The sequence below is a fragment of the Mesoplodon densirostris genome, chromosome 12, assembly GCF_025265405.1.
Source record: "Mesoplodon densirostris isolate mMesDen1 chromosome 12, mMesDen1 primary haplotype, whole genome shotgun sequence".
NCBI lineage: Eukaryota > Metazoa > Chordata > Mammalia > Artiodactyla > Ziphiidae > Mesoplodon > Mesoplodon densirostris.
In genome coordinates, this window is record NC_082672.1 from 44552425 (window position 1) to 44578271 (window position 25847).

The following is a 25847-nucleotide window of genomic DNA, read 5'->3' on the forward strand; positions in this document are numbered from 1 at the left end:
CATATCCAAATTTTAGCTTCCCCATCTTCTTTGGTACTGAAATCAGTGTTCAGGATATATTTATTTTGAAGTTAGTCATTGGGTCTATAACAGTTTTCCATAGAAGGAAAACAGAAAATTAAGTTACCTGTAATTGTCTCATTTATTGAATAACCAATGGGTGTGTAAAAGCAGTCAATTATGTGCATGCTGAAACCAACATCATCAAGGAAATTCTTTCATAGATACATGTTTTCCACTGGAAATATATCCCCAATTTTTCAATAATCTTCTGCCATCATTTTACTATGTTATCTGAATAGTAACCCAATGTACAGATGGTGTTATTCACTTAACTCATGAATTACTCTCTAAGGAAGGTGACACCACCACACCAGGACTTATTAACATTTATTTTCAACATGACTACGCCATTAAAATTTTTTTTCTGTATTTCTTAGAATTGTGTGCTTCAGTCTTTTCATAAAATAGTATCTGGAGATCGCTAATAGCATTAAATTAATATTAATAAAATCCAATTCTATCTAAGTCTTTTTCTCTTAAGAAGAAATATTACTTAAAACCAGACATTTTGTTCTTTTAAGAGCAGTATTATATGGACTGCTAATTCAGCCAAGCCACTTCCAGAAACACCATGTGACAACCAAGCTACTCTTATTCCTTTGATAAATTCTTTGCCTTTACCCATACTGATTTCTCCATGTCCCTGCTTTCTTGTGTGAAAGTACCTTCCCCTTAATTTGTTAAAAGAATCTGAGAAAAAAAATCCAGTAACAAACGAGGGCAATGATTTTATTTTTTGCACAGACTTGTGACCACAAAATGATCAAGCAATTTATAGCTTCAGTGCTAACACTGTGATTGGGAACAAGAAGAGTACAACCATAATAAAATACAGCTGTCTATTAGAAGGACTGCATAAAGACATCTTTGGCCATGTAGGCTCTGGGCCCTCTGGAAATAAGTCAGTTGCATTGCCAACATGACAAAGAAAATAGCGATGTTCAGAATCAGGAACAGCCTGGTATACGAAGCAGACAGCGCTGGGGCTCTGCTGCGAGTCGTCGTCACCATCCGAGCCTGTCCAAACCGGCCTTTCATCAAATCACCATTTTTGTGTTTCTCATATGTTACATCTGCAAAATCTAAAAGGTCTTTCATTTCTTCATCTTCATCTATGGGCAGTTCTTTCTGTGCCAAAATCTGAGCTTTCTGTCGAATCTTTTTTTCATTGACTTCAATCTGTGCAAAAATATCAGGGACGGCATCCACAAATTTATAGCGCTTGCCTCCCCTTCGGTTTTTCTTGGACTTGCTTTGCTGCTGCTGCTGCTGTTGCTGTGATATGGCAAAAATCCTGTCGATGGCCTCCTCAGTCTGTCTCTTATCTGAAAATCTCAGCAGGCGCTCAGCAGTCTTCCTAAAGCTGGCTGTGTTCCGGACTCGGGACAGGATCTGCTTCTCCAGCAGCTGGAACACTGGCTTAAAATGCTGCAGGTTCTGTTCCACAATAGCGGCGTAGTCCTTCACCTCAGGGACAACGGTGCTCTTGATGGCTGAACTCCGGTCAAACAGAATTTTCTGACGGTCAGCAATGACCTGTGCCAAGGCCAACTGTTCTGTAGTCTCACCTGTCCACAGGTAAGTGGCGTAGGCATGCTCGCTGGTGGCTACGAACACATCCAGTTGTTGAGAGTCTCCATGGATGCTGAAGCTCTGAACATCTACGGAGGGCCCTATGAAGAGGTAAGCTGCCCTGGTGATGGGACTTCGGAGGTGTGTGGTGACATTCACATAGTTGGTCCCGTTGTAGGGATAGCCCCGAGGGTATGTCACTGAAGCAAAGGTTCCTTTCTCACTGTAGCCAGTATCATCCATCCAGTACATTTTATAGAGCCCATCTCGCTGCCTGATGAAAGCCCCATGGACCCCATCTACCACTGTCTCCTCAAAAGAAAAATCCACATTGTGGAAGAAGCTTGCTGCTATCTCCAAGGGGCTGTCCTCTCCCAGGTGTATCTGATCCACGAGGAGGAGAAGCTGTGGATGCAGGAGGATCAGATTCCTCTGAACGTTCTTCAGATGGAGCTGGGGGTTATAAGCGCCCACACCCTCTCCTCGGATGAAAACCACCCCATTTTTCTCCACTGCAGCAACAACTCTCCCCTGACAGCTAGCTGCCAGGTCATGCTTGTATTTAGACCATTTTGATGAACAGTCTTCTGTGACCTGACCTTCCCAGGGAGAAAAGCAGCTCTTGGACACAGCTGGGGAAAACATCAAAACATTGTTGAAGAAGGTATACTTTGGCCCATAGAGAGCCTCAGTAATGAAAGGCACACCGTTGGGAGCAAAAGTAAAGGAGTTTTGATCAGGATGTTCATGCCCTGCATTAAAATTTCTCCAGCCTTTGATCCAGTCTTTGTATTTGTTTCTGTGGACAATGTCATATATTGCACGTCCCCCAAGTTTTCCTGACTTGAAGGAAAGGAAAGATCTATTGATTTCTGCAGGCAGCGCACTTCCATAAGTCACAACACCCCAGTCTTCAAAATAATGCAATGCTGGGGTGCCAAAATCTGGAGGGGGGACAGATTTCAAGCTGGCATCATACCTGAAAGAATCAATTTTTAAAAATTAAATGGTTTCCCGATAGAAGTGAAAGGAACACAGCAGAGCTGTGAGGCCACACGGCAACGTGGCTGGAGGAAACAACATAAAAACGCCACCCAGAGCACTGGCAGTGTAGACTGTGTTAGGGGCATTTCTGAAAACACCCACGTATAATCATGCCCTTGGTGAATGGGAGAGGAGTGCGTCTTTACAACTGTGAAGGGTTTGAGCCGGAAATGACAGCTACTGATAGTCACTACGTGGACACTCTTCACTTAATGATTTCAGAACTGCCACCCAAACGACTGGGGCTCATAGAATTAAGCAGCTCATCCAAACCTCTAGTTGAGGGGCTCCTATTCTAGGAAACCACATGTTAAGATTTGGACTCTAGCAATCCTTGAGTGCTAAGGAAGCACTGTTCTGCGAACAACTGATATTATTGAAAGTTTGGTAGAGTACCTTTTTCCCCCTCTAAAAAAATAAATTTAAATAGAGTCGGATTTCACATATTAGATAAGATTTACTGCCAACACCACATCTAAGAATATGAATGGATGAAATTCAGGAAATGATCTAACAGTGGAGGATTTATGATCATGCCACCCACTGCCTAGCCCGATTCCAAGGTTTTGTTTTGTCTTAATCTGCAGATGATGTCATGCTTTTTTTGATATAAGTTTATTTTAATGTATGATGTTTATTATCAAAGTAAGATAATTCACATCAAACTTTCACCATGATTAAGAACACAAGTTTTGATTCAGGAAGGCTCCAAAAATAATAATGAAGACGACTGTTCACTTTTGGTGATCTGAGACAACAGCCTTGACAGGTTCATATGATTTGCTGCTCAAGGGAAGAAAGGCTCTAAGATACTTTTTCTCTAAAGTGAATCAGTCACCTATGGTAGAGTTAATCTTATTGATATTTATTTGATTTGGGCTGTTTTGTCTTTTGTTCTGGAGTCTCAGTTACGGACATCAGCAATTTCTCTCTGCTTCAGTCTAGTACAGTGTTGGCTTAATTATGATGATTTAACAAATCCAGAAACAAGTGGAACTGGCCATCCTCCTCTCAGGTTTTGGTCAGTTTTCATATTCCCATAAAGGCACTTTCTGAATCTACTTAGACTTAACATTAATCTGACTCCTATGATCAGCTTTATAGAACTCTCTTGTTTATTTACGGGTAAGTGAAAAACACTATTAAGTAATTACTTCAAATACCTAAAAGGAGCCAAGAATGGTTGCATGTTAATATATGCAGTTCATCTGTGAAGATAGTTTTTAAAAATGCTGGTTATGGGCTTCCCTGGTGGCGCACTGGTTGGGAGTCTGCCTGCTAATGCAGGGGACACGGGTTCAAGCCCTGGTCTGGGAGGATCCCACATGCCGCGGAGCAACTCGGCCCGTGAGCCACAGCTACTGAGCCTGCGCATCTGGAGCCTGTGCTACACAACAAGAGAGGTCGTGATAGTGAGAGGCCCGTGCACCGCGATGAAGAGTGGCCCCCGCTTGCCACAACTAGAGAAAGCCCTCACACAGAAACGAAGACCCAACACAGCAAAAATAAAATAAATAAATTAATCAACTCCTACCCCCAACATCTTAAAAAAAAAAAATGCTGGTTAAATTACCTCAGTTACCACTTTACTTTTTTTTCCCTCTTAATTGTTCAATTTTTTTTTTTTTTTTGTAAATGAAAAGAAGCAATCAAACCACGGAAGCTTACTTTGGAGTTGAATGCAAATTTCAGTAGCTTGAAAAGACATCAGGGATTAATGATTAACCAGTTCCCTGTAATTTTTATTTTAATTTATTGGATGCCAAAAACGTATTTGGCAGTACTTTAAAAAGGAGAGCCTGGCTTCTCCTTCTAGGCTTAAAAGATTAAGGCAAAAAAATTACATGGTTCTTTTATTATCAAAGTAAAACTGTCAAATACTGTCACCACTTTTAAATAGTTTTGAAAATTTAGCAACAGCTTTGCTATTAGAAGATTATAATGCTCCATTTATCAAAACAAAACATTTTACTACTTTTTTTTGGTGTGATAATCGAATAACTCAGTCTAAATTACGTGGTTTTTCTCTTTATATGATTTCAAAAATGATGTAAATCAAAACATGCATATCTAGGAAATAGTGTGAGCCTAGTATTCTAATACATGGAAAGCAAAAACGCAAACAGTAATCAGATCTTAAATGGAAGGAAATGTTTCTAACAGAATTTCAAAACTGTGATATGAATTGAATTGAAGCTGTGAGTACATAGGTGGCGTGGAGAAAGTGTTAAAAAGTAGATTAGTTTTTCTTTTTTAAGGTAAAAATATTAGCACACTGTACCCCTGGGTACAATTTCTGTTTAAAGCCAGTACAAGGTAGCATACCAGAGAAATTCTGTGTGAAGCGTACACCAGCGCTGCCCTTTGGAAGGCGTCCCTGGACCTTCCATCACACGGTTCCTTCTGATCTGGTCAGCCAACCAGTTACCACTGCCGTTACGCATGACAAATTTATCCAGGAACACTAATTGGCTTTCTGGACCATAAAACCAGTTGTAATTTGAGTCTGCAATAGCCACAGTTCTTTGAAACCCTGGGGAAAGAAGTTTGACAGAATTAAGATAAGTTAAAAACTGCCTACTTCCATAAAGGCCCAAACAATGATTCTCAATCCTGGTTCCAAATTAGACTCAATTGTGTACCTTAGATAAAAATAAGAAACAAAAAACCACCATGCCCCCGCTCTACCCCAGGCCAGTTAATCAGAATCCTTCTAAAAGTCTTCCACAAACCTGTGTGCAGGTTTGTCATGTGGCAACTTGTCTTTGGTAATGGAAACAACTATTAATGCTTACGTTTGTTGCCTACCTTCCTCATTTTCTAATGTTCATGCTACAGGCAAATATAATTGCATGGATACATGGGAGATCTATCTTCTTGTGCATGGTGAGTCCCTGAACCTGGGATCAGCACTAGCTTTCCCACCAACTCATCCCACACCCCAGACCAAGATAATAACATAAGGTGCTTCAACTTGGCATCCAATACAGCAGAAATTATAAGGTTTCGGGGAGAAACTGAGTTTCTATGGGAAGAAAATGAAACAATTCCAGAGAAGGTCCTGCCTGTATGTACTATTAGAAGTTGAAGAAAAGAGAGAAAATGTAAAGATCATACTGGAATAGGTCAGAAAAACAAATGTAGGTAAGACCAGATAAAATTCTGGGTCAGACAGGAATAATCGTTACTAGAATAGCCATTGTAGGGAAAATAAAAAAGAAATGTTGTTGAGAACAGACTGACTTAACACAGAATCCCTTTTAAAAATGCCTGCATGACCATATTTACATGATTTACAGCTAATGTTTTTGCTTCTAGCAGTTTGGTAAACTCTCATCCAAGTACATCTTACTATAAAATGTGATTTTCTGAATCTTCTACTAACCTGTATCTTAAAAGCAGATGGGATGTTTTATTACTCTGAATCCCCTGCCTATTACAGTGCCTGGCACATAAATGTTCAATAAAGGTTGTTTTACTAATTGACACAAATACATGATTTCTCCTCTTAGAGGTGCTCATATTGTCTTTTCCACCTTAGGAAGTAGCCACATACACAGTTCACAGCAAACCCAAGCCCTGATGTGGCTGGCTGTTAGAACTCAGATCAAATTACAAAGCACTGAGACCTCTTAAAGGCCCTTGCTTTAGATGGCCTTTGTTTACCGAGATAAACTAAAGATGAAAGAGGCCTCTCCTGCATGCTTAAGGATAACCAAAACAATAGGGTTCCGCATGTGAGCCTAAACTAAATTTTTCTAAACTAAACATGGTTCTTTTGCTCTGCAGTATTTTTTTGATAACTAATCCAACAATGGAGATTCTATCCAATCCATGTGTATATAACCAGAGCAAAAAGATTTAAAAACGATTGTTTGCTGTAGGTCTAGAATCATTCAACTAAAAAATTGCATTTCACTGAGGGAAAACCCACCCTGATGAAAATTTACCTCCTAAACTTTTTCTAACACGATAGTCCTGTTTAGAAATGAGAGTTATAGGCTGTCCTAGAAATGAATAAACTCTTTATATGTGTGTGTGTGTGTGTGTGTGTGAGCCAGTTCTCTTAAAAGGCTAAGCTACGTAGCAACAAGAAATTAGAAGTTTCATAGAAATTCATTTTTTTCTTTCTTTTTTTAAAAAAATTTTCAGCTGTGTTGCGTGGCACGTGGGTCTTAGTTCCCCAACCAGGGATTGAACCCACGCCCCCTGTAGTGGAAGAGCGGAGTCTTAACCACTGGACCGCTGGGGAAGTCCCAGAAATTCATTTTTTGGTTTGCTTTCTATATCTTATACCATTTATTTCCACAAAATATTTTGAGTATTAACACATTATTGACCAGGGGATTTCTGCAGAAACTAACGCCTGTGCCTGTAATACGTCTCTGGTCAAAAATGTGTTAAGAGAATACTAAACCCCCAATTTAAATATGTAGATGTAATCTTTCTTTTGAATCATGTTTGTATAGTTTGGAAGAAAAAATTTAAAACTAAAAAAGTAAAATAGGATCAATTAGGGATCGCACATAAAGGAAAATTAACATGTAATCATAAGTATTTTTGTTCTGTTTAGATTCATGAAAATGAGTTTGTATATGTACCCAAGTTTGTACACATACAAAAATAGAAGTACTGCGGAGGCTACAAATTATATTTGATCTGTTAAGCTCTAAGCTTTATAATACCTAAATCACATGAACTCTCCAAATATTCCTGGCTATATACAACTCTTGAATTATTCTTTGATTAAAAAAAAATCCCTTTAACCTCAATATGGCTCAAATCCCACGTCTCTTTTCTTAGTCTAGTCCATCTTCATAATCAGAAAAAATTACAGTTGTTTAATGTTTTCCCACTTCTAAGTTCTCACTGTACCTGGCAGGATGGTTCTATACATAAATGCAAAGTGTTGTTTAAGCCATGGGTGGCCAAAGTGGTTGATGTCAAAGTGCCTCTGAACAAGAAACATATACTGGAAGAGTGATCTAGTGGTGTAGCTGCCATATGCAACTCCTTCATAGAGGGAGCCGTCTGTCACCTCTCGGAGCAAGACAAGAGACTTCTCCATGATAGTCAGAACTTGTTTGGTCCATAAGTAAGCTTCTTGAAGATACCCTGAAAGATGAAAACACATGGAAACAATGACTAAGGCTGTAACAAACTAAAAACAAAAATATGGCCAAATAAAACCCTCTGAGTTATCTGACCAGTTTATACTGCAACTTGCATTTTGTAAAACTCTCACTTATCAACATTATAAATAACATCCTGCTAGTCCAGGTTTATGATGAGTCCATGATCTAAGTTAAGAAGTTCTTGAATACAGGTCATTTATTAATTAAAGACAAACCTTTAAATAAGTATCAGTCATTTCATAATCTTTAATAAACTGAAACCACACCACATCTAAGATTACAAATTGTACATACTTTATGTCTGCAAGAAAGGATCTGTACATTGAGACTTTTACTCAATTTTTCTAGAAAACACTGTTTGAAAATATTTTTGAAGTTTTCCGCTTCACAAAAACTGCCACCATTATTTTACAGAATTTTTAATGAGCTGCAAATATTATAAATGCTAAATGAACAGTCTCCAACGCATCCTGTTCTTAGAAGACAATACCTCATCCTTTACGTGGTTTTAGATTCCACAGCATTGGAAAAGGCAGCACAGTGGGGTGGAGAGACCATTGGAGTGGCAATCTAAAGGTGACAAAAATAAACTGGGAGTCCCTAATCTGCCAAAAATGAGCCACATGATTTTGTTCAAGCACTTCTTCAACCTGCCACATTTTTCAATTTCCCCAGCTGAAAATTAAAGGTCTAAAATTTTTTCTAAAATCTTTTTGACTTGGAAATGCTTACTTCCTATAATTCTTGTGAGACCAGCGTTTAGGCAACAATAACAATTCCTCACGTTTCGTAACATTTATAATTTACACAGCACCGAACATAATCTTACTTAATCCTTTTAGCAACTCAATTATGCATTATTACCCCAAAATTACAGAAAGGTTGACTTGTCCTCTGGCATATGACTAAAAATGAACAGAACTTTGATCTGAACCTAGGTCTTTAGATTTAAGGTTTGTTTTGTTTGCTTGTATTTAAAATACACAACCCCTAAGGATAAAATTAAGCTCACTGCCTCCTACTGAGTGGACTTTTGTTGTATCACTCCCGTAGACGTGTGTGTGATCATCCATGCTGAACCTTCTAGCACAGTCTACTAGGTGTGCTGGGTATGGGGGCTTCCAGAGGCCCAGGTACCACCAGGTACCTCCCAGCCTAAATCCAAGGTTCCAGGCTAAGTAAGACCAAGCTCTCATCTCATGGGGGTGCAGCACCATTCTTAGGCTCTGCTGTGCAGAGGTTACTGTTAATTGTACACTGGCTCCTTCTCCCATCCAGCTCCACACCTGACCTGCCAGCCTCCTGGATAGTTTTCAATTTCCATTAGTCATTAGAGTTTAAAATCTCAATCATCCTCATCTTTTTTCTCTCTGTATCCTCCATCTCCAATCAGATACCAATGTGACTGATGTTTAAAATTAGAACTGCTACTCACTGCTGCCCAGATATTACCTGATTTTCCTTATAAAAACCCTATTCATGAGACGAGGCAATGTCTACCTTTGTAAGCTTCAAATCTTTCAATACGAGGTACCAATATTGTTGTTACTGATGCTCTGCCCTGTATTTTTTTCCATCATCCATACACCTTGCCTGGAATGTTCATTATTTTCAGTTATCCATATCCTACCCATCCTTCAAAGTTCCATGCACCATCTCAAACTCACCTAAAGAACCTTGTTCTCCTGAATTCAAACTTAACACGCTCGTTGGATATTTAATCATAACTTCATGATCCCCCTTATTTCATTCCGTGGTAATACTATGAGTATGGTGTAGTCATTTAAACATTTCACACCTGTCTTCTTTCCAACTGACTTGTAAACTGCATACGTGTGATCCTGTGAGCCCTGTATCCTAAGCCCTAAGACAGGGTTAGCAGAACAGAGGAAAAATCCCAACTCTCTCACTGCTGAGATTTCATCTGAGTCCAGTAGGAGCTACACGTGACTAAGCTACCTCAGTCAGTATCTATAAGGCTGCTCTGAGAACATGGAATTATTGGCATAGTGTGGCTGAGGTAGCTCCTAAAGTTCGAGCGAGGCTGCCAAGAAAGCCGGGGCTGTAAGTCTGATTATTAACTGAGATGTGCAGGACCAGAGATTTCACTCCTTCTTTTGTCCCATCTTCTTAGAAATGTGTGTGCTGCTTATGGAATGGCTCTGGGAGAGTGCATCCCAGAGCAACCCACTACTTTACTCAGAAAACAAAGGCATGTGAACACTCCTGCCCGAAGAAAATTCAAATTTGGACCCAATTCGAGCCAGTATTTTAGGTGCCTGCTTAATATCTGGAACAATTTTCTCTACTGTGAAGAATGAAGAAATAAGCTCTATCCCTGTTGGTAAAGAACTAAAATTTATCTAAGGAAATAAAACTGTACTAGACTAACACTCAAGGCCCCAAGCTGCAATCCAGCTCACTCCAAGGTCCCTTCCACCAACTCAGGATGCTGTCTCTCCACAGGCCTGTGGATCTATAAATGGTTTGATGGTACATGTTCACATGGCTTTACCTCTTGACTTTTAAAATTTCATTTGTTTTTGTGAGAGTGGGGGGCAAAGGGAGCTAGCATGAAAAGTTACCCTCTTTTTTTTTTTTTTTTTTTTGCTGTACGCGGGCCTCTCACTGCTGTGGCCTCTCCCGTCGCGGAGCACAGGCTCCGGACACACAGGCTCCGCGGCCATGGCCCGCGGGCCCAGCCGCTCCGCAGCACGTGGGATCCTCCGGGACCGGGGCACGAACCCGCGTCCCCTGCATCGGCAGGCGGACTCTCAACCACTGCGCCACCAGGGAAGCCCCGAAAAGTTACCCTCTTAACCAAGCTTTCCTTAAGTTACTAAACTTGAACTTCTATTCTGAGAGCGGTAACAAAATATAGTGGAAAGACAATGAAGTTTGAGTTTGTCTAGAACTGGGTCCAGATCCCAGCTTCCTTTTATGGTTGATGTGAGAATTAAATAAAATATGGACAAGGATTAGCACATGCCATATGCTCAATTAATTTTAGTTTCTTTTCTTCTAAGATCTAATTAAAAGTGATGGCTCATATGACAAGGGAGAAAGCTAGGCTTGGGTAAAATCTGATGCTGGATAACGTGCAAAACACTTACTAATTCTTGTGGGGAATATAATCAAGAGTTAAGATTTGCCAGTTATGAGTATATATTGAATGCTAATAACTCACTGTGATTTAGGGTTGTTTTTCTTAAACATAATCTTATTTAGTCATTTATAGACTTCCACAGGAGTTGCAATTAAGTCAGAATTACAAGTACAAAGAAAACGCAATATTAGCAATTACGTAATACAATAAGGTAAAGCAGCTATACGATCCACAAAAGTCAATTCCAAATTTGACCTGAATGATGTAGATTGATTGTTTTAAAGTCTTTAGAGGGGCAAGAAAAGTAGTGCTGTAATGATACATACCTGTGTATGAGGACTATTCAGTTCATATAATAAACCATCTGTTCAGCTTTTAAAAACTCTATCCAGGCTGGCTGCCTTCACTGTCAAAAATCTTTGGAAAAAGGAAGATTCACCACTGATCCTGTGCTGTAAGGATATGGCTTGGGACAATCAAACGCCATACTCAAGTAACCTTCAGGCTAATATAACAAGCAGAAATGAGGAAAGAGATGTCCCTCAACTCTTCAAGAGGTGTCCCAGATATTACTTAATCTTATGGGCTTAGTTAGGATCCAAGCATGAACATATACTTAGACTAGTTATATAAATGCTTTGCTCACAACATGGTAACTACAACTGATGTCAGCTCAGGCATCCCCTCGGCGTGTCCGTACGTACCTTGATTCATCAGGACTAGGCTTCCTGTGAGCAGGGCCATGCAGTTGGTGGGCTGATGATTGTGCAGGTATTGAAATCCCCATCCTCTCCTGTATGAAGTTTCATACATATATCCCGAGGCATTGGCAATCACTTCAAGAAACCTCTCCTGTTGTGTCTTGCTCAGGTAGTTGTACAAGAAGTCATAGGCAGTGGCAAAACCAACCAGGGAGTGAGCAAGCGGGACTTCATCCCAAGGAGCATCTTTCACCAACCTGTAAAGGAAGAGAAGCTATGCAAATGAGTGCCACCAGGCTCACAGCCCTCACCACACTTTTTTTTTTTTTTTTTTTTTTTTTGCGGTACGCGGGCCTCTCACTGTTGTGGTCTCTCCCCGTTGCAGAGCACAGGCTCCGGACGCGCAGGCTCAGCGGCCATGGCTCACGGGCCCAGCCGCTCCGCGGCATGTGGGATCTTCCCGGACCGGGGCACGAACCCGTGTCCCCTGCATCGGCAGGCGGACTCTCAACCACTGCGCCACCAGGGAAGCCCTCACCACACTTTTAAAGCGTCTGTTTCTCAGAACTAAAGGACACAAGTGGAGATACAATGCAAAAGGTTTAATGACACAAAAGATAGATTTCCTTCCACATGAGACACAAGCATAAAGTTTGTCTAATGTGAAAATCACAGTTAACACTTTTCTCTTTCCAGCTTCTGGCAACATCAAGATGTTGAGATTGTTTTACTTTTGATTTTTTTCTTTACTCTTCATGAGAGGTAGAAGAATATGTTCCAAGAGATCGAAAGCACATAACATGTCGTGGCAGAGCAAAATTCTCTGGAGTACCCGTTAACTAGTGCTCACCCTCCCCTTTCTACCTGCAGTAGGGTTCTCAGTTCTGTTCTATGGCTGCTGTGCTGAAACTGTCCAACATGTGTGTATATCCTATCTTATTTCCCACGGGCTGGTCAAGGTAAAGGTACCACGGTGTATACAGTTTGGAACCTCTCAATCTAGACAGACCCACTTGGTCAATGCCATGATGAGGAGAGTGGCTAAAACACTGGTGTAAGGGAGTAAAATGAGCTGATTCTAACTCAGATTTCTGCGTCTCATTTTTTCTCATAGAATGAACGGCACTGCCTTTAAGGCTCTTCAAGTACTTTTCAGGGAAGTCTATAAAAGCTGATCTGTGAAGTATTAAACTGTCATTTGCTAGGAAACCAAATTTCTGCTTGACTTGCTACATAATTCTGCAAGTACATTAATAGCGTGTGGACTGCATTACAGAGGAAGCTAAAAAGGATCTTTTGCAATCACAGTTCTAGGGAATTATCCAGAAAACCCTCCCTATCTGTTCAGGATGTATTTGAGTAATCTCTAAAAGAGGGAAACAAATGAAGGGCGTGCTGTACTTGCGGGAGGTGGAAGAAAGCTCTCAATTAGGGATTAAACTAAAGCTTAACATTTCTATGCCAGAGCCTCTTTTTTGGCAAACTTGTGAAGCCTCAGCCTCTTTCTCAATATGTTTTAAAATTCATAACATATAATACATAGGGGTACCAGGAAAGGTATTACTTTGAAATATAACTATCAGTACAGATATTTAAAAAAATTGTGATATATGTGCTTCTTTATTAAGGCATTAAAATACAAGATTTAATGGCAGGGATAGTAACTATGATAATGTATAAGTAGTGATAAGCATAAATAATATTTTGAGATGTACACAGTAACTGAATGTGACATGGAAATATCTGTGACAAAGTTACAGGTTCTCCTGATATTACTATAGTTGGTTATCCAGATTTATGATTTAGAAGAGATGCTAAAATTTCAGTTAGAGTTAGTGAAAATTAAGATACAGGATTTCTCCCATACAAACCCCACAGACCCTAGGTTAAGAATACTTAAAATGTTCTGAGACACTACCTCTTCTAGACTGTGCTCCTCTTTCAGGAGTTTATATTAAAGACCTGATCTTAGTAAGGCCTCCTCTGCTCACTCTGTCAGAACTTCAGCATTACTCCCCAACTCACAGTATTTCATTTGCCTTCCTCACTTTTTTGTCCTCTTAGCATTTAAGTATGTATATGTATATGCATATGCATATGTTTACGTATACGTATCCCCTACTAGAATTGAAGTTCTATAAGGGCAGGGTTATCTTTTCTTCTCTGTTGTATTCACTATTGGATCCCCAATCCTACAACAGTGTCTGGCACACAGGAGACTTTCAATAAATATTTTGGGGAAGAAAGAAAAAAATGAAGGAACAAGCCTATAAAACTAGGCTACACTGTTGACAATGAATATGTGATGATTAAGGAATAAGGAATTTGGAAGAATCCCTTGGTATTTAACAATAACTTCAGTGTTTCGTTAGCTGTGCTAGTGATAACAGCCTGGTGCTAAAATGACTAAAGTTGATGAGCTTCTTAACCAGTTGGCCACGGACAAAGCTGCCTTGCCAGTCAGCTGGCCAGTGTGTGTACTGGTTGTAAACAGACTATGAAGAGTGTGAATTAATTCCCTACTTCTAGGAAAAAAAACAACTCAGACTGAAAGCTCACTGCCAGGGAGTTAGAAACACAATCTTCACTGACTTATAGTGATTGGGGAAGCAGGGAGAGACTCCAAGGCATTTTTTCCCAGCCCTGTGTCTCTGCACCATGTCTTCTATAAATGACAGCACATACACGTAGCCATGATAAAGCTGGCATCAATGAGCTGCTACCATCTATTGAGCCCTGACACGTCTGATACACCAATGAACTTATTTTTTATAGATAAAAGAACATTTAATATAATTGTTCTTCAGGAAATATTACTATGCAATTTGTGAGAAAATTTCCAAATTCCCACATATAGTTGCTTACTCCAAGCAGTTTCCAATTCAACAAAATCCTAGCACACTGACTTAAAAAAAAAAAAAAGAGTTCCTGGTACCATCAGGTGCCTCACTATATCACTGATGAAATCTGATCTGTAATAGCTACGTTTCTAAGAGGTTACCTAGATTCTTTACCAATACATTCTTACCCAGCTTCATCTTCAGATACAGAGAGTAATTACGGATGACACTATATTTTACTGTCATGGAAACCGAAGGAAATTTGCTTCTAGCTCATGAATAGCAGCAAAGGAACTATCGTATTCAATGTGATCCTAACTAGCAGTTACTAAAACTACTAAAGAAGCATGTTAAGAATCACAAAAAAAGATACAGGTATTAATTTATGAATTTTATTTCAGCGTAACATATTTATATGTACATATTTACCAATCTTTTGAAGGGGAGCTAAAAGCCTTGTCTTTGAATGTGGGTCTACGGATCAGTGTCATTGTTTTTCCCTGCAAAGAACACATATAACACATCATCACAATTTCCAGCCTTGGTTTCTTTAATATAGGAAGAAATTAAAGATACTTGTGAAGGAATATAGAATCCTTCCAGACTTTTACGAGTTTTTCCCTAAACTTTTACTAATCTCATCCACATTAAATTATGACAGCAATTTTTTATAGTAAGTCATTCCAAAGCATTTAAGTTGGTTTTGGAAATATTAATTCTTTTTGATAAACTCACACTTATTCTATTTGTATACTATTATTAAAATTGTGTAATTAGAGGTATTAGTGAAAGTGGCATAAACTGGTTTGAGAACAAATATAACTGACATTTGCTAAGCACATAATTCTACAGGTGGCAACAGAAATTAATGGACACAGCCTTGACATTCAGCAGTCTCTGAGAGCTGCTGCCAGTTACACAAGGAATGGAGGTTAATTCCATTGGCAAGTCAGTTAAGAGGTGGTTAGTTAAGAAAAGTAAGTTAAGTGGAGGTTAGTTAGGAAAATTTTTACTGTATTCCTCTTTTTATAAGCTACACTTTCCCCTGTTTAGAGATCTGTTCTTAAATTAAGGTCCATGCACCCCTGGGGTCTCTGAGACTCTTTCAGGGGATCCATGACTAAAAATTATTCTCATAATAATATAAAGATGTTATATGTTGATATTTGCACTGACAGTGCAAAAGTACTAGTGGGTTAAAAATGTTGGCATCTTAGCAAGAATCCAGGCAGGGGCACTGAACTGCTCTAGTAATCCTTGTATGATTCTGCATACTGCCGTGCACTCTAAGTTTAAAAAAAAAAAAGCCAGTTTCACTTAAGAATATCCTTGATAAAGCGGTAAAAATGATTAATTTTATAAAATCTCAACCTTTTTAGTTTATATCTTTCTAATACCCCATGTGATGAAATGGGAAGTATGTAAAAAGCACTATCCGTAGCAAAGTAAATAACTATCATGAGGAGAAGAAATTGTGCACTTAGTTGAGAGCTGAATTAGCTCCTTGCTTTTTCACAAAACATCGTTTTTACGTGAGAGAATGACCAACTGACAAATTACAGTTTTTTAGACTTGGGTATTTAAGTGGAAGTCTTTTTGAAACAAGGAAGCCTGCCAGTTCAAGAAAAACTGAAAGGTTTTGTTGACAATGACAAAACTTGAGTTTTCAAGCAAAAAAAAAAAAAAAAAAAAAAGAATTTTGGAAAAATTGTATTGCTACCATGAGCTTAAAAGTTTACCAATACTTTAAGACTTTTCTGACAAGCTCAGTGATAACAAGTGTGATTTATTTTTATATTATATAACTAAATGCATCAACATTTGGAAGACGGAATAACTCAGCGAATAAACATTCAAATAAAAAAGGCATATTACAAAACCATATAAAGATAAAAGATTCATTATAAGTGCAAAACATACTAATGGATTTTTTACCAATTAAAATATATGAGGAATTTTATTAACTAACATGGTTTCAGATTCCACATTGAAACTAACTTTTATAATCCTGATTCTACATAGAACTAACTTTTACAAAACTACCACTTGTCAAGTTCTAGTACAGTAGCAAAGAAAACTGTCATAATTATCTGAAAAGACTCTTCAAATACTCCTCCCTTTTCAGTCAGATGTCTGTGTGAAGCTGGATTTTCTTCATATTTTCAACTTAAACACTACATTGCAACAAACTGAATACAGAAGATATGCAAGATTTGCAAAAGTATAAAACAATGATCTCCTTCACACTAAATATTTTGTCTCCAAAAATCTAGTTATTTTTTGCCTAGAAATATGTTATCTATGTTAATATGAAATGGATTTATTTTTCAAGAGAATGAATAAATATTTTTTAAAAGTTTTTAGTTTTAATTTCTAGTATGGTAAATTTCAATAGGTATAGCCCACATAAACAAAGCTCTTTGATGTCTGATGTCGTCATTAATTTTTAAGAGTGTAAAAGAGTTCTGAGTCCAAAACATTTAAAATCTGCTGCCTAGAATATTTCCAAAGGTGAATTTAAGTGAATTTATGTGAAACAGAATGATGTAAGCATAGAAAGGAACTATTAATTGCCTGGGTTGGGGTGCATGGTATTGGTGGGGAAAGGCACAGGGTTTATCATGATGTGCTATTTCCATAAATCAAGTTGTGACTGTAAAAGGAAGAGACATAAAAACCTTCCCAAAATTTAGTAGCTTCACTAATCAGAATTTTTATAACAATTTCATGTGGATAGACTGCTTCCATTATCATAAATGCTTTTGAACTACTATGTACAGAGTACAAAAGTAGGCAATCTAAGGAGTCTATTACTTAAAAATTGACAGCTTACTTGATGAAATGACTAATATAAAAAGTCTAATAACAATGTTGACATCCATTTTTATTTGCATAGATTTGTTTTAAATGATCAAATAATTATATTCAAAATTTTTCCATATAGTCTTGGTAGATATTTTGTAGAAAATTATTATCTGTGAAAAGATTAATACTTAGGTATCTAAGATTAATCTTAGGTATTATGAGGTTCACAGAATAGTCTATGTATAATATTGTTTAAATTTTTATACTATTTCATTTATACAAATACTGTTAAAATAAATACTTGGAATAACAGAAGTTCTGTATTTAAAATCTAAGAGGTGTCAAGAGATCACTGATATTTAAATATTTAAATGAATCAACGATATACAAAAAAATATATACTGGAAACAATGGGACAACTCGTAACTCCCTTTATAATGTTATTATGGTTATTAGTCCTGTTTTTGAGCACTTTTTACAGCTTGGCAATTTTATACTTGGATTTTCATATGTAACTGTATTTTGAAGGTCATGATTTGATTCACGGTATAAGCAAGTCTATGTGTTTTCAAAAGTATGTTTAAATGAGGCTCCACTGTTTCTTAAACGTTTCCAAAAAGTAGAACTCAAAACAATCCTTCTTCTCATTTTGAGATAACATACAGTTTTATAACCCTATAAAATATTTACATAGTAAATTCATAAAGTAGAAGATTCATATTTCAAAATCTGGTTTAGGGCCTCCCTGGTGGCGCAGTGGTTAAGAGTCCGCCTGCCGATGCAGGGGATACAGGTTCGTGCCCCGGTCTGGGAGGATCCCATATGCCGCGGAGCGGCTGGGCCCGTGAGCCATGGCCGCTGGGCCTGCGCATCCGGAGCCTGTGCTCCGCAACGGGAGGGGCCACAACAGTGAGAGGCCCGCATACCGCAAAAAGAAAAAAAAAAAAAAAATCTGGTTTATTTTAGACACTAGATGTTCATGTATAAATATAAATTTAAGAGAAAATGAAATAAGTCTTAAAGGAATTAAGAATTTAAACGTACAGTGCAGCGATGAGCTCTTTAGAAATTCCCAGATGTAACTTTACAGGGCAGAGCAGCACCAACTTCACATTTGCCAGCTTCGCTGCAGCTGTGTCTACTGCACATAAGCTACACCTCTGCCTATAGCATGTACACCACCAAAATATGCCAATTTAAGGTCAGTTCTATTCTTAAAATGTAAATTAATCTATTCATTCTAAGAGTCCTGAAGACAGTAACCTGACAGAAAGTCATTTAGTTTTTCAACCAAGTACTTTTGTGTGCTTGGAAACAACCTCCAGTAAGTTAGAAGAGTCATGTGTTACCACTGCTTTTAATAATATGACTCATGGCAATTGTGATTCGTCTTTTTTCCCCTCTGTAAATTAAACATAAAAACTAGCCATAAATGTTAAATGTCAGTAACATGTTAAATTTTGTAAGTAATTCCTGTAACATTTAGCCAAAGGAAGTGGATTTCTAACCCATGTGGCCTTGCCTGTGAAGCACAGTGGGACCCTGACAGTGATTTGCCAAGAAGAGCAGAGTAAGCCTGGAATATAGAGAAACTTGATCTAGGGGCCTCTGAGTGGGTAGCAAGCTATCCAAGGGGCATGTTAAACTCAACTCTGGCCTGGTTTGTAGTCCATACTCCAAATGTTTGATCAGGTGGCTAAGGGGTGGCATTTGCATCATGAAGCAAAATCAACTATTTATAGTTGGGAGGAAAGAGAAAAGTTATATTTCATATTAATTAAGCACATAGTGTGTGCCAAGCCCTTTACATACTTTATTTCATTTAATCTTCAAAATTCACATTAGATGTTACAGCCCCATTTCATAGATTGTAAAAGCGGTGTTTGGATAGGAAAATTACTCGTTGAAGATCACATAGCTAAGTTAAATAGTGGAGCCAAGAATGGAATCCAGGACTACCTGAATCTAGAATTTTTACTTCTTCCTGGTGAGGGAAAGCACTGTGCTTTTAAAGAAAGTCACCAACTTTGCAATAAGAACCCAGCCAGAAGAAAGGGCTAGTCAGCAAACCTACCAAGAACTAGGCAGAAGGGCACTTATGCTGAAATACAACACAGGGTTCCAAAGCCCTGCCATGTTCATGATACCAAGAGAGAAACAAGGCATGAGGTGTGGGAAAAGGGGCAGACATGAGGAGAGGTATCATGATACTGTGCTCACAAGGCTGCTCAGGGCCCACCCTAGGAACATGTGATTCCAACCATGTAGCATTCCTGAAACAATTCTTCCTTCTCCCCACAGACCTCTGGTGAGCGTGAAGCTCCTAATGTACTGCTCCAGGTCCAGCTGGTCCAGGGGCTGGTGGGCCTGAACCTGCATGCTGAGAACGCTCAGCTCCTAAAGCTAGCCAGGGCTACAGACACAGAAATAGACAATGAGCTTTCCTTTTTGAACATCTACTTTGCTCCCTACTAGAGAACAATTGCTAAAAGGATAACAGAACGATAGAATGGGAATTGACTGTATATTAAGACATCTTCAGGGAAAATGACTTATCGGCCATGAACTATAAAAGATAATTTCTTCCACAATCTTCATTTCCATATTCATGAAATCACTGGATTCAATATATAGAGTACTACCACTTAATTTCATTTTAAAGCTATAAATTCAATATTCCAAATATTACATTCTAAAATACAAAAATTTAGGTCAGTTTGGCCCTACTCAAGAATACTGAGGAGTCAATTATGCAAAAGCAGAAACTAAAAAGAATATTCTTTTTTACTTAAAAAAGTATTCTAATGGCTTATAGAGAAAATGAATTAGTCTGAGTGTCAAAATATACACCAAGCTAATGTAGTAGTGTTGTTAAATGGGAAATGGCACTGCCATGTCACTATTCCAGTGTTTAATTCACTGACACAAAGTCCTTTTATCCAAATATCCAAGTATGCTATCCAAGTACGCTGTTTCATTCTATTTAAATGGAATCAAACAGCATTCAAAATTGTAATCCCTTTTTGCTGGCCAAGTGTGTTTTGGGCTAGTGTCCAGCCTGAAAAGGTAAGAGGGAGAAGCACAATAATTAAGATGATTCAGATTTGATAAGAAGACCTCTGTTTTGTAAGAAAGACAGAGCTCAAAGGACTAGAGTTTAAAACAGCTCATCTATCACATTCTAATAATAAATTACGAAAGAATCTGTTATAATGGAGAAATTCTGAAGCTTGAAAAGGTGGTAGGAGAGAATAACCCAGATTTCCTGCATTGTTCAGAAAAGCTTAATCAAATGATTTTTGGCCTTTTAAAAAAGTAGCTTGGGGCCTCCCTGGTGGCGCAGTGGTTGAGAGTCCGCCTGCCGATGCAGGGGATACGGGTTCGTGCCCCGGTCTGGGAGGATCCCACATGCCGCGGAGCGGCTGGGCCCGTGAGCCATGGCCGCTGGGCCTGCGCATCCGGAGCCTGTGCTCCGCAACGGGAGAGGCCACAACAGTGAGAGGCCCGCATACCGCAAAAAGAAAAAAAAAAAAAAAAAAAAAAGTAGCTTGGTATTTTATAGGCTTAACATGCTTTATATTTATATATGTAAAATGTTTCTAAAAGTTCAGTTGAGGACTTCCCTGGTGGTCCAGTGGTTAAGACTTCACGCTTCCAATGCAAGGAAGGGGGCATGGGTCCGATTCCTGGTTGGGAAAGTTCCATGTGCCACGTGGTACAGCCAAATAAATAAATAAATAAAAGTTCAGTTGAACAATTCATAGATGTCATCACTTCAGTCAATGACTATGCAAGTATCCAGTGATCATGTGAGAAACAATGTCTAGAAGTAGTTGATTTGATTTTAAGAAAAAATTAAACATGCAAGAAGAGTCAGGGAAGTCAATGAAAAGAAGAACAATGATGGAGGGTGGCTAGCTCTGCCAGAGAAGAAAACACACTATAAACCTTCGCTAATCAGAATACAGTGGTACTGACAACATGAATAGATAGACATACCAATGGAATGAAACAAATCAGAAACAGGTGCAAAACATATGGAAACTTGGTATGTGATGAAGGTGGCATTAAAAATCAATAGGGAAAAGAAGTACCCTCTAACAAGTTATACTGGAACAACTAGATAGTCATTTGAAAAAAGGAGAAAACTGGATCCAAACCTCATAGAATACAAGAAAATAAACTCTAAATTAATTAGGCATCTAAATATAAAGTATGAGATAAAAAAATCTTAAAAGAAAGCATGGATGAATTCCTTTGTGACCCAGAGAAGGGAAAGCCTTTCCAACTATAATTCAAAAACAAGAAGCAATAGAAGAAAAGACTGATCATTTTGGCCATATAAAGCTTAAAAGAAAAAATAAGACAAAACCTTTTGCATAGGGGGAAAAAAAAGACCACAAGTAAACATGAATAAACTGGGGAAAAATATTTGTATCATATACCCTGAATACAGTTAGACTTATCCTAACATACCAAAGGCTCATAAAATTTAAGAAAAAGATGAAAATCTCATTGGAAAAATGAAGAAGTGACAAACAAGACAGTTAACAAAAAAAAAGGGCAAACATCCCTCATTCAAAATTCTCATCTCCACTTATTATAAAAGAAATTTAAATCAAATTACAACTGATCTAACATTCGAATCAGTAAAAATCTCACATATGACAAATGCTCTAGTCAAGGCTGTGGAGAAATAGGCACACTCTTAAAATGCTGTTAGGGGTGCAGAGTAGTACAAATCCTATGGGGTAGAGTTTGGTAACATTTAACAAATTTTATAAACATTTTATATTTTGACCCAGTAATACCACTTATAGTAATCTACCCCAAAGACATATGTCCACAAATAAAAAACCATATGTGCATAAGGTTAGTTATCATGGCATTATTTGTAGTATGATTCTGACACGGTACATTGTGAACCATGTAAATATTTCAGATATTTAAAATTAAGTCAGAAATAAATATTGAGATGAAATTATGTTTCAGATTTGATTCAATATAAAATGAACAAATAGGAGAATATGTTCCAAACAAAAGAAAAAGATAAATCTCTAGAAATCAACCTTAACAAAATGGAGATGAGTGATTTATCTGATAGAGAGTTCAAAATAACAGTCATAAAGATGCTCACCAAAGTCAGGAGAGCAATGCATGAACAGAGGGAGAACTTCAACAAAGAGACAGAAAATATTAAAAAGTACTGATCATTGCACTGTCATAGCATTGAAAAATTCAATAACTGAACTAAATTCAATAGAAGGATTCAACAGCAGATCAAGTGCAAGAAAGGATCAGTGAACTTAAAGAGAGAGCAGTGGAATTCATCCAATCAGAAGAGCAAAAAGGAAAAAGAATAAAAAAGAGTAAAGATAGCTTAAGGGACTTATGGGACACCATAAGAAGACCAATATACACATTATAGGGGTACCAGAAGAAGAAGAGAGAGGAAGGGAGAGAAGCTTATGCAAAGATATAATGACTGAAAACTTTCCTAACCTGAGGAGAAAGAAACAGGCCCCCAGATACAGGTAGCCCAGAGTATCAAAAAAGATGCCTCTAAAGAGACCCACAGCAAGACACATTATTAAATTTTCAAAAATTAAAGAGAATCTTAAAAATAGAAAGATAGGGACTTCCCTGGTGGCACAGTGGTTAAGAATCTGCCTGCCAATGCAGGGGACACAGGTTTGAGCCCTGCTCTGGGAAGATCCCACATGCCGCAGAGCAACGAAGGCCGTGTGCCACAACTACTGAGCCTGCACTCTAGAGCCCACTAGCTGCAACTACTGAGCCTGTGTGTCACCACTACTGAAGCCCGCATGCCTAGAGCCTGTGCTCCGCAACTACTGAAGCCTGCATGTCTAGACCCCGTGCTCCACAACAAGAGAAGCCACTGCAATGAGAAGCCCGCGCACTGCAATGAAGAGTCGCCCCCACTCACCGTAACTAGAGAAAGCCTGCTCACAGCAATGAAGACCCAACACAGCCATAAATAAATAAACTTATAAATAAATAAAATTTTAAAAAAAGAAGATAAAAGCAACTTATTACGTACAAGGGAACTCCCATAATACTATCAGCAGATTTTTCAGAAGAAACCTTGGGGACCAGAAGGAAGTGGGACGATATACTCAAAGTGTTGAAAGAAGAAAACTGCCAATCAAGAATAATCTACCAAGTAAAACTGTCCCTCAGAATTGAAGGAGAGTTAAAGAGTTTTCCAGATAAACATATGCTGAAGAAGTTTATCACCACTAACTGGCCTTAGAAGAAATGTTAAAGGGAGCTCTTCAAACTGAAATGAAAGGATGCCAATTAGTAACGTGAGAACATATGAAAGTATAAAACTCACTGGTAAAGGTAAATATACACTTAAACGCAGAATACTCTAATATTGTAATGGTGGTGGGTAAATCACTTATAACTCTAGTATAAAGGTTAAAAGAAGACAGCATTAAAAAATAACTATACAATAATTTTTAATAGATACACAATGTAAGAAGACATCCAAGTTTTCAAAATTTCCTGCTTATCAATACTTCCTCTGGAAACCAGTGAAGAATTTCTCCACCCAAATTAACATATATACCAAAAAGAAGACAACATGAGATTCATGTTGCAGAGGGGACCCACTCCATGAGAGAAAAAAAGAGTAAGTCAACAGCCATACCGTAGATCTAGATTATAACCAGTCAAAGGCTTTGGCAGGTCCCTCTTCAAGAAGATGAATTGTTAAGAATGTCTTATTAAGAACATCTTGTTCGAATGGATTAAGAGACTTACATAACTGAGTGAGAGTCTGGTTGGTAATTAGTGATAAATGTATAGGAAACTAAGCAAATAAAGCAAAAAGGCTGTTATTAATCCTAGAGAAAACAAAAAGTTGCACACAAACTGAAAGTAATCATAGTATATGACACGGTTCAGCTGTCAACAGCTTTTGCCTCGTTAAAATATGCAAACACAATATTCATTCAATTAAAATGACAACATATCTATATTGGAAGGCTGGAGGGACAAGCAGTTTGTATGTGTTGGTGGTGGATGGTACGTGTGAGAGGTAGATGAGTGATGCATCTACAAGTCAAGGAATGCCAAGAGTTGCCTACAACCACCTGAAGCTAGGGGAGTGGCATGAGACAGTTTTTCCTTGGAGCCTCCAGAAGGAACCAAGACCCTGCTGACACCTTGGTTGCAGATTTCTAGCTTCCAGAACTGTGAGAGAATCAACTTCTGTTTGTTTTAAGCCACCTAGTCTGTGTTACTTTGTTACGGCTGCCCTAGGAATAATACAACAACCTTCAAGAATCTGACTTGTCATCAGGGCCATCTTGTATGCACCATCTTCCTGCTGCTGCCTGAACACGTGGTGACTCCCATTTATTTTAAAGAAATCCTCTAAGATTTTGACACCACCACATGCAAAAGGGCAAAGAATTACCTGTGACAGTAAGTTTAAAAAGTGAGGGATACTTTAACAATGGCAAAAACGGTAATCAAATTGCTAAATCTTGCCACCCTGATGTTAGGAAGATACCAAAACCAAAATAAGGCCGACCTTAAGGTGCTAGGATACATGAAACAGTATTTTACTTTCTATTATGGTTTCCTCAGTAAGGTTAATATTTACCTAAGATTCCCACTTTTTAATGCTTTATCAGAATTTCTCTCTTTTACAATACGCTATTTCAAGGTTTTGCTGAAGTTGCCTTTTTAAAACAGTGACTGAACTGTTCTCGATTTTATTCTGGGTGCCAACTGGAAATAATGTGCTGCAGAATTTATTCCACTCAGCCCTGGAAACCTGAAATGTAATCATTAATCACAGACACATACTGTTTCCTAATGAAAAAACGATGCTTCCTAATATATTTTAGGAACAAGTACTCTGAACACTAGAATTATGGAATAAGGAAGCCACCTCAAAGAGTGAAGCAGTCCCCTCACTGGAGATATTAAAGAAGAGGGATATTAAGAAGGGATTCTCTGAAAAGGAATCATGTGTTTATCACAATGTTAGGCAGAGTTTCCAAATTATAAATAACAAGCTATTAACAGATTGTGGAATGAATATAAGGGGTTGTGACCAGCATATTTTTAGTGGAATTTAATGGCATGGAATAGGAAATAGCAGAGTGCAAAGCATGACTTAAATGCAAGGGCTGATTCACACAACTTCCACTTATATATTTACATATGTAGAGTTAAAGTTATGTGTACATGGGGATGTAAACGTTATTTCTTACTGTGGGTCACAGTCATAAAAGGTTTGAAAGCCACTGTCTTAGAGTGTAAATGTGCCATCAAACAAGCAGCCCATCAGATGCATCCTGTAGGCAGAGAGGACCCAGGCCCAGGGCCTGCTTCAGTGCGTGGAGCTAGGTTGAGACTGGGTTGCCCCAGACACTTTCCAGCAGAGGATCTGGAGCCATCCATGAGGGAAAATCTATCATGAGTTCATTAGGAAGGGACCCAGACCACCAGAGAAGTTCAAAATGTTCAAAGAGGCCAGTAGACAGTGTATGACAGAGGCAGATGTGAAACACCAAATGGGTCCACACAGTCAATTCAAGTA

General features: G+C 38.3%; 1 protein-coding gene across 5 annotated transcripts in view; it reads right to left on the minus strand.

The window, feature by feature from the left end:
* Positions 1-766: 766 nt before the first annotated feature.
* Positions 767-25847, minus strand: part of DSE (dermatan sulfate epimerase) — a 70628-nt gene continuing 45547 nt past the window's right edge. For 4 of the 5 annotated variants that reach the window (XM_060115047.1, XM_060115048.1, XM_060115049.1 and 1 more), the window contains 4 exons: positions 11625-11878; positions 7555-7794; positions 5005-5212; positions 767-2614 (listed from right to left, as the gene is read on the minus strand). In XM_060115047.1, coding sequence (XP_059971030.1) covers positions 850-2614; positions 5005-5212; positions 7555-7794; positions 11625-11878 — 2467 coding nt within the window. In that variant the 3' untranslated portion in view covers positions 767-849. Of the gene's footprint in view, positions 2615-5004; positions 5213-7554; positions 7795-11624; positions 11879-25847 lie in introns of those variants that run through there. The other variant, XM_060115051.1, reaches the window with a different exon arrangement.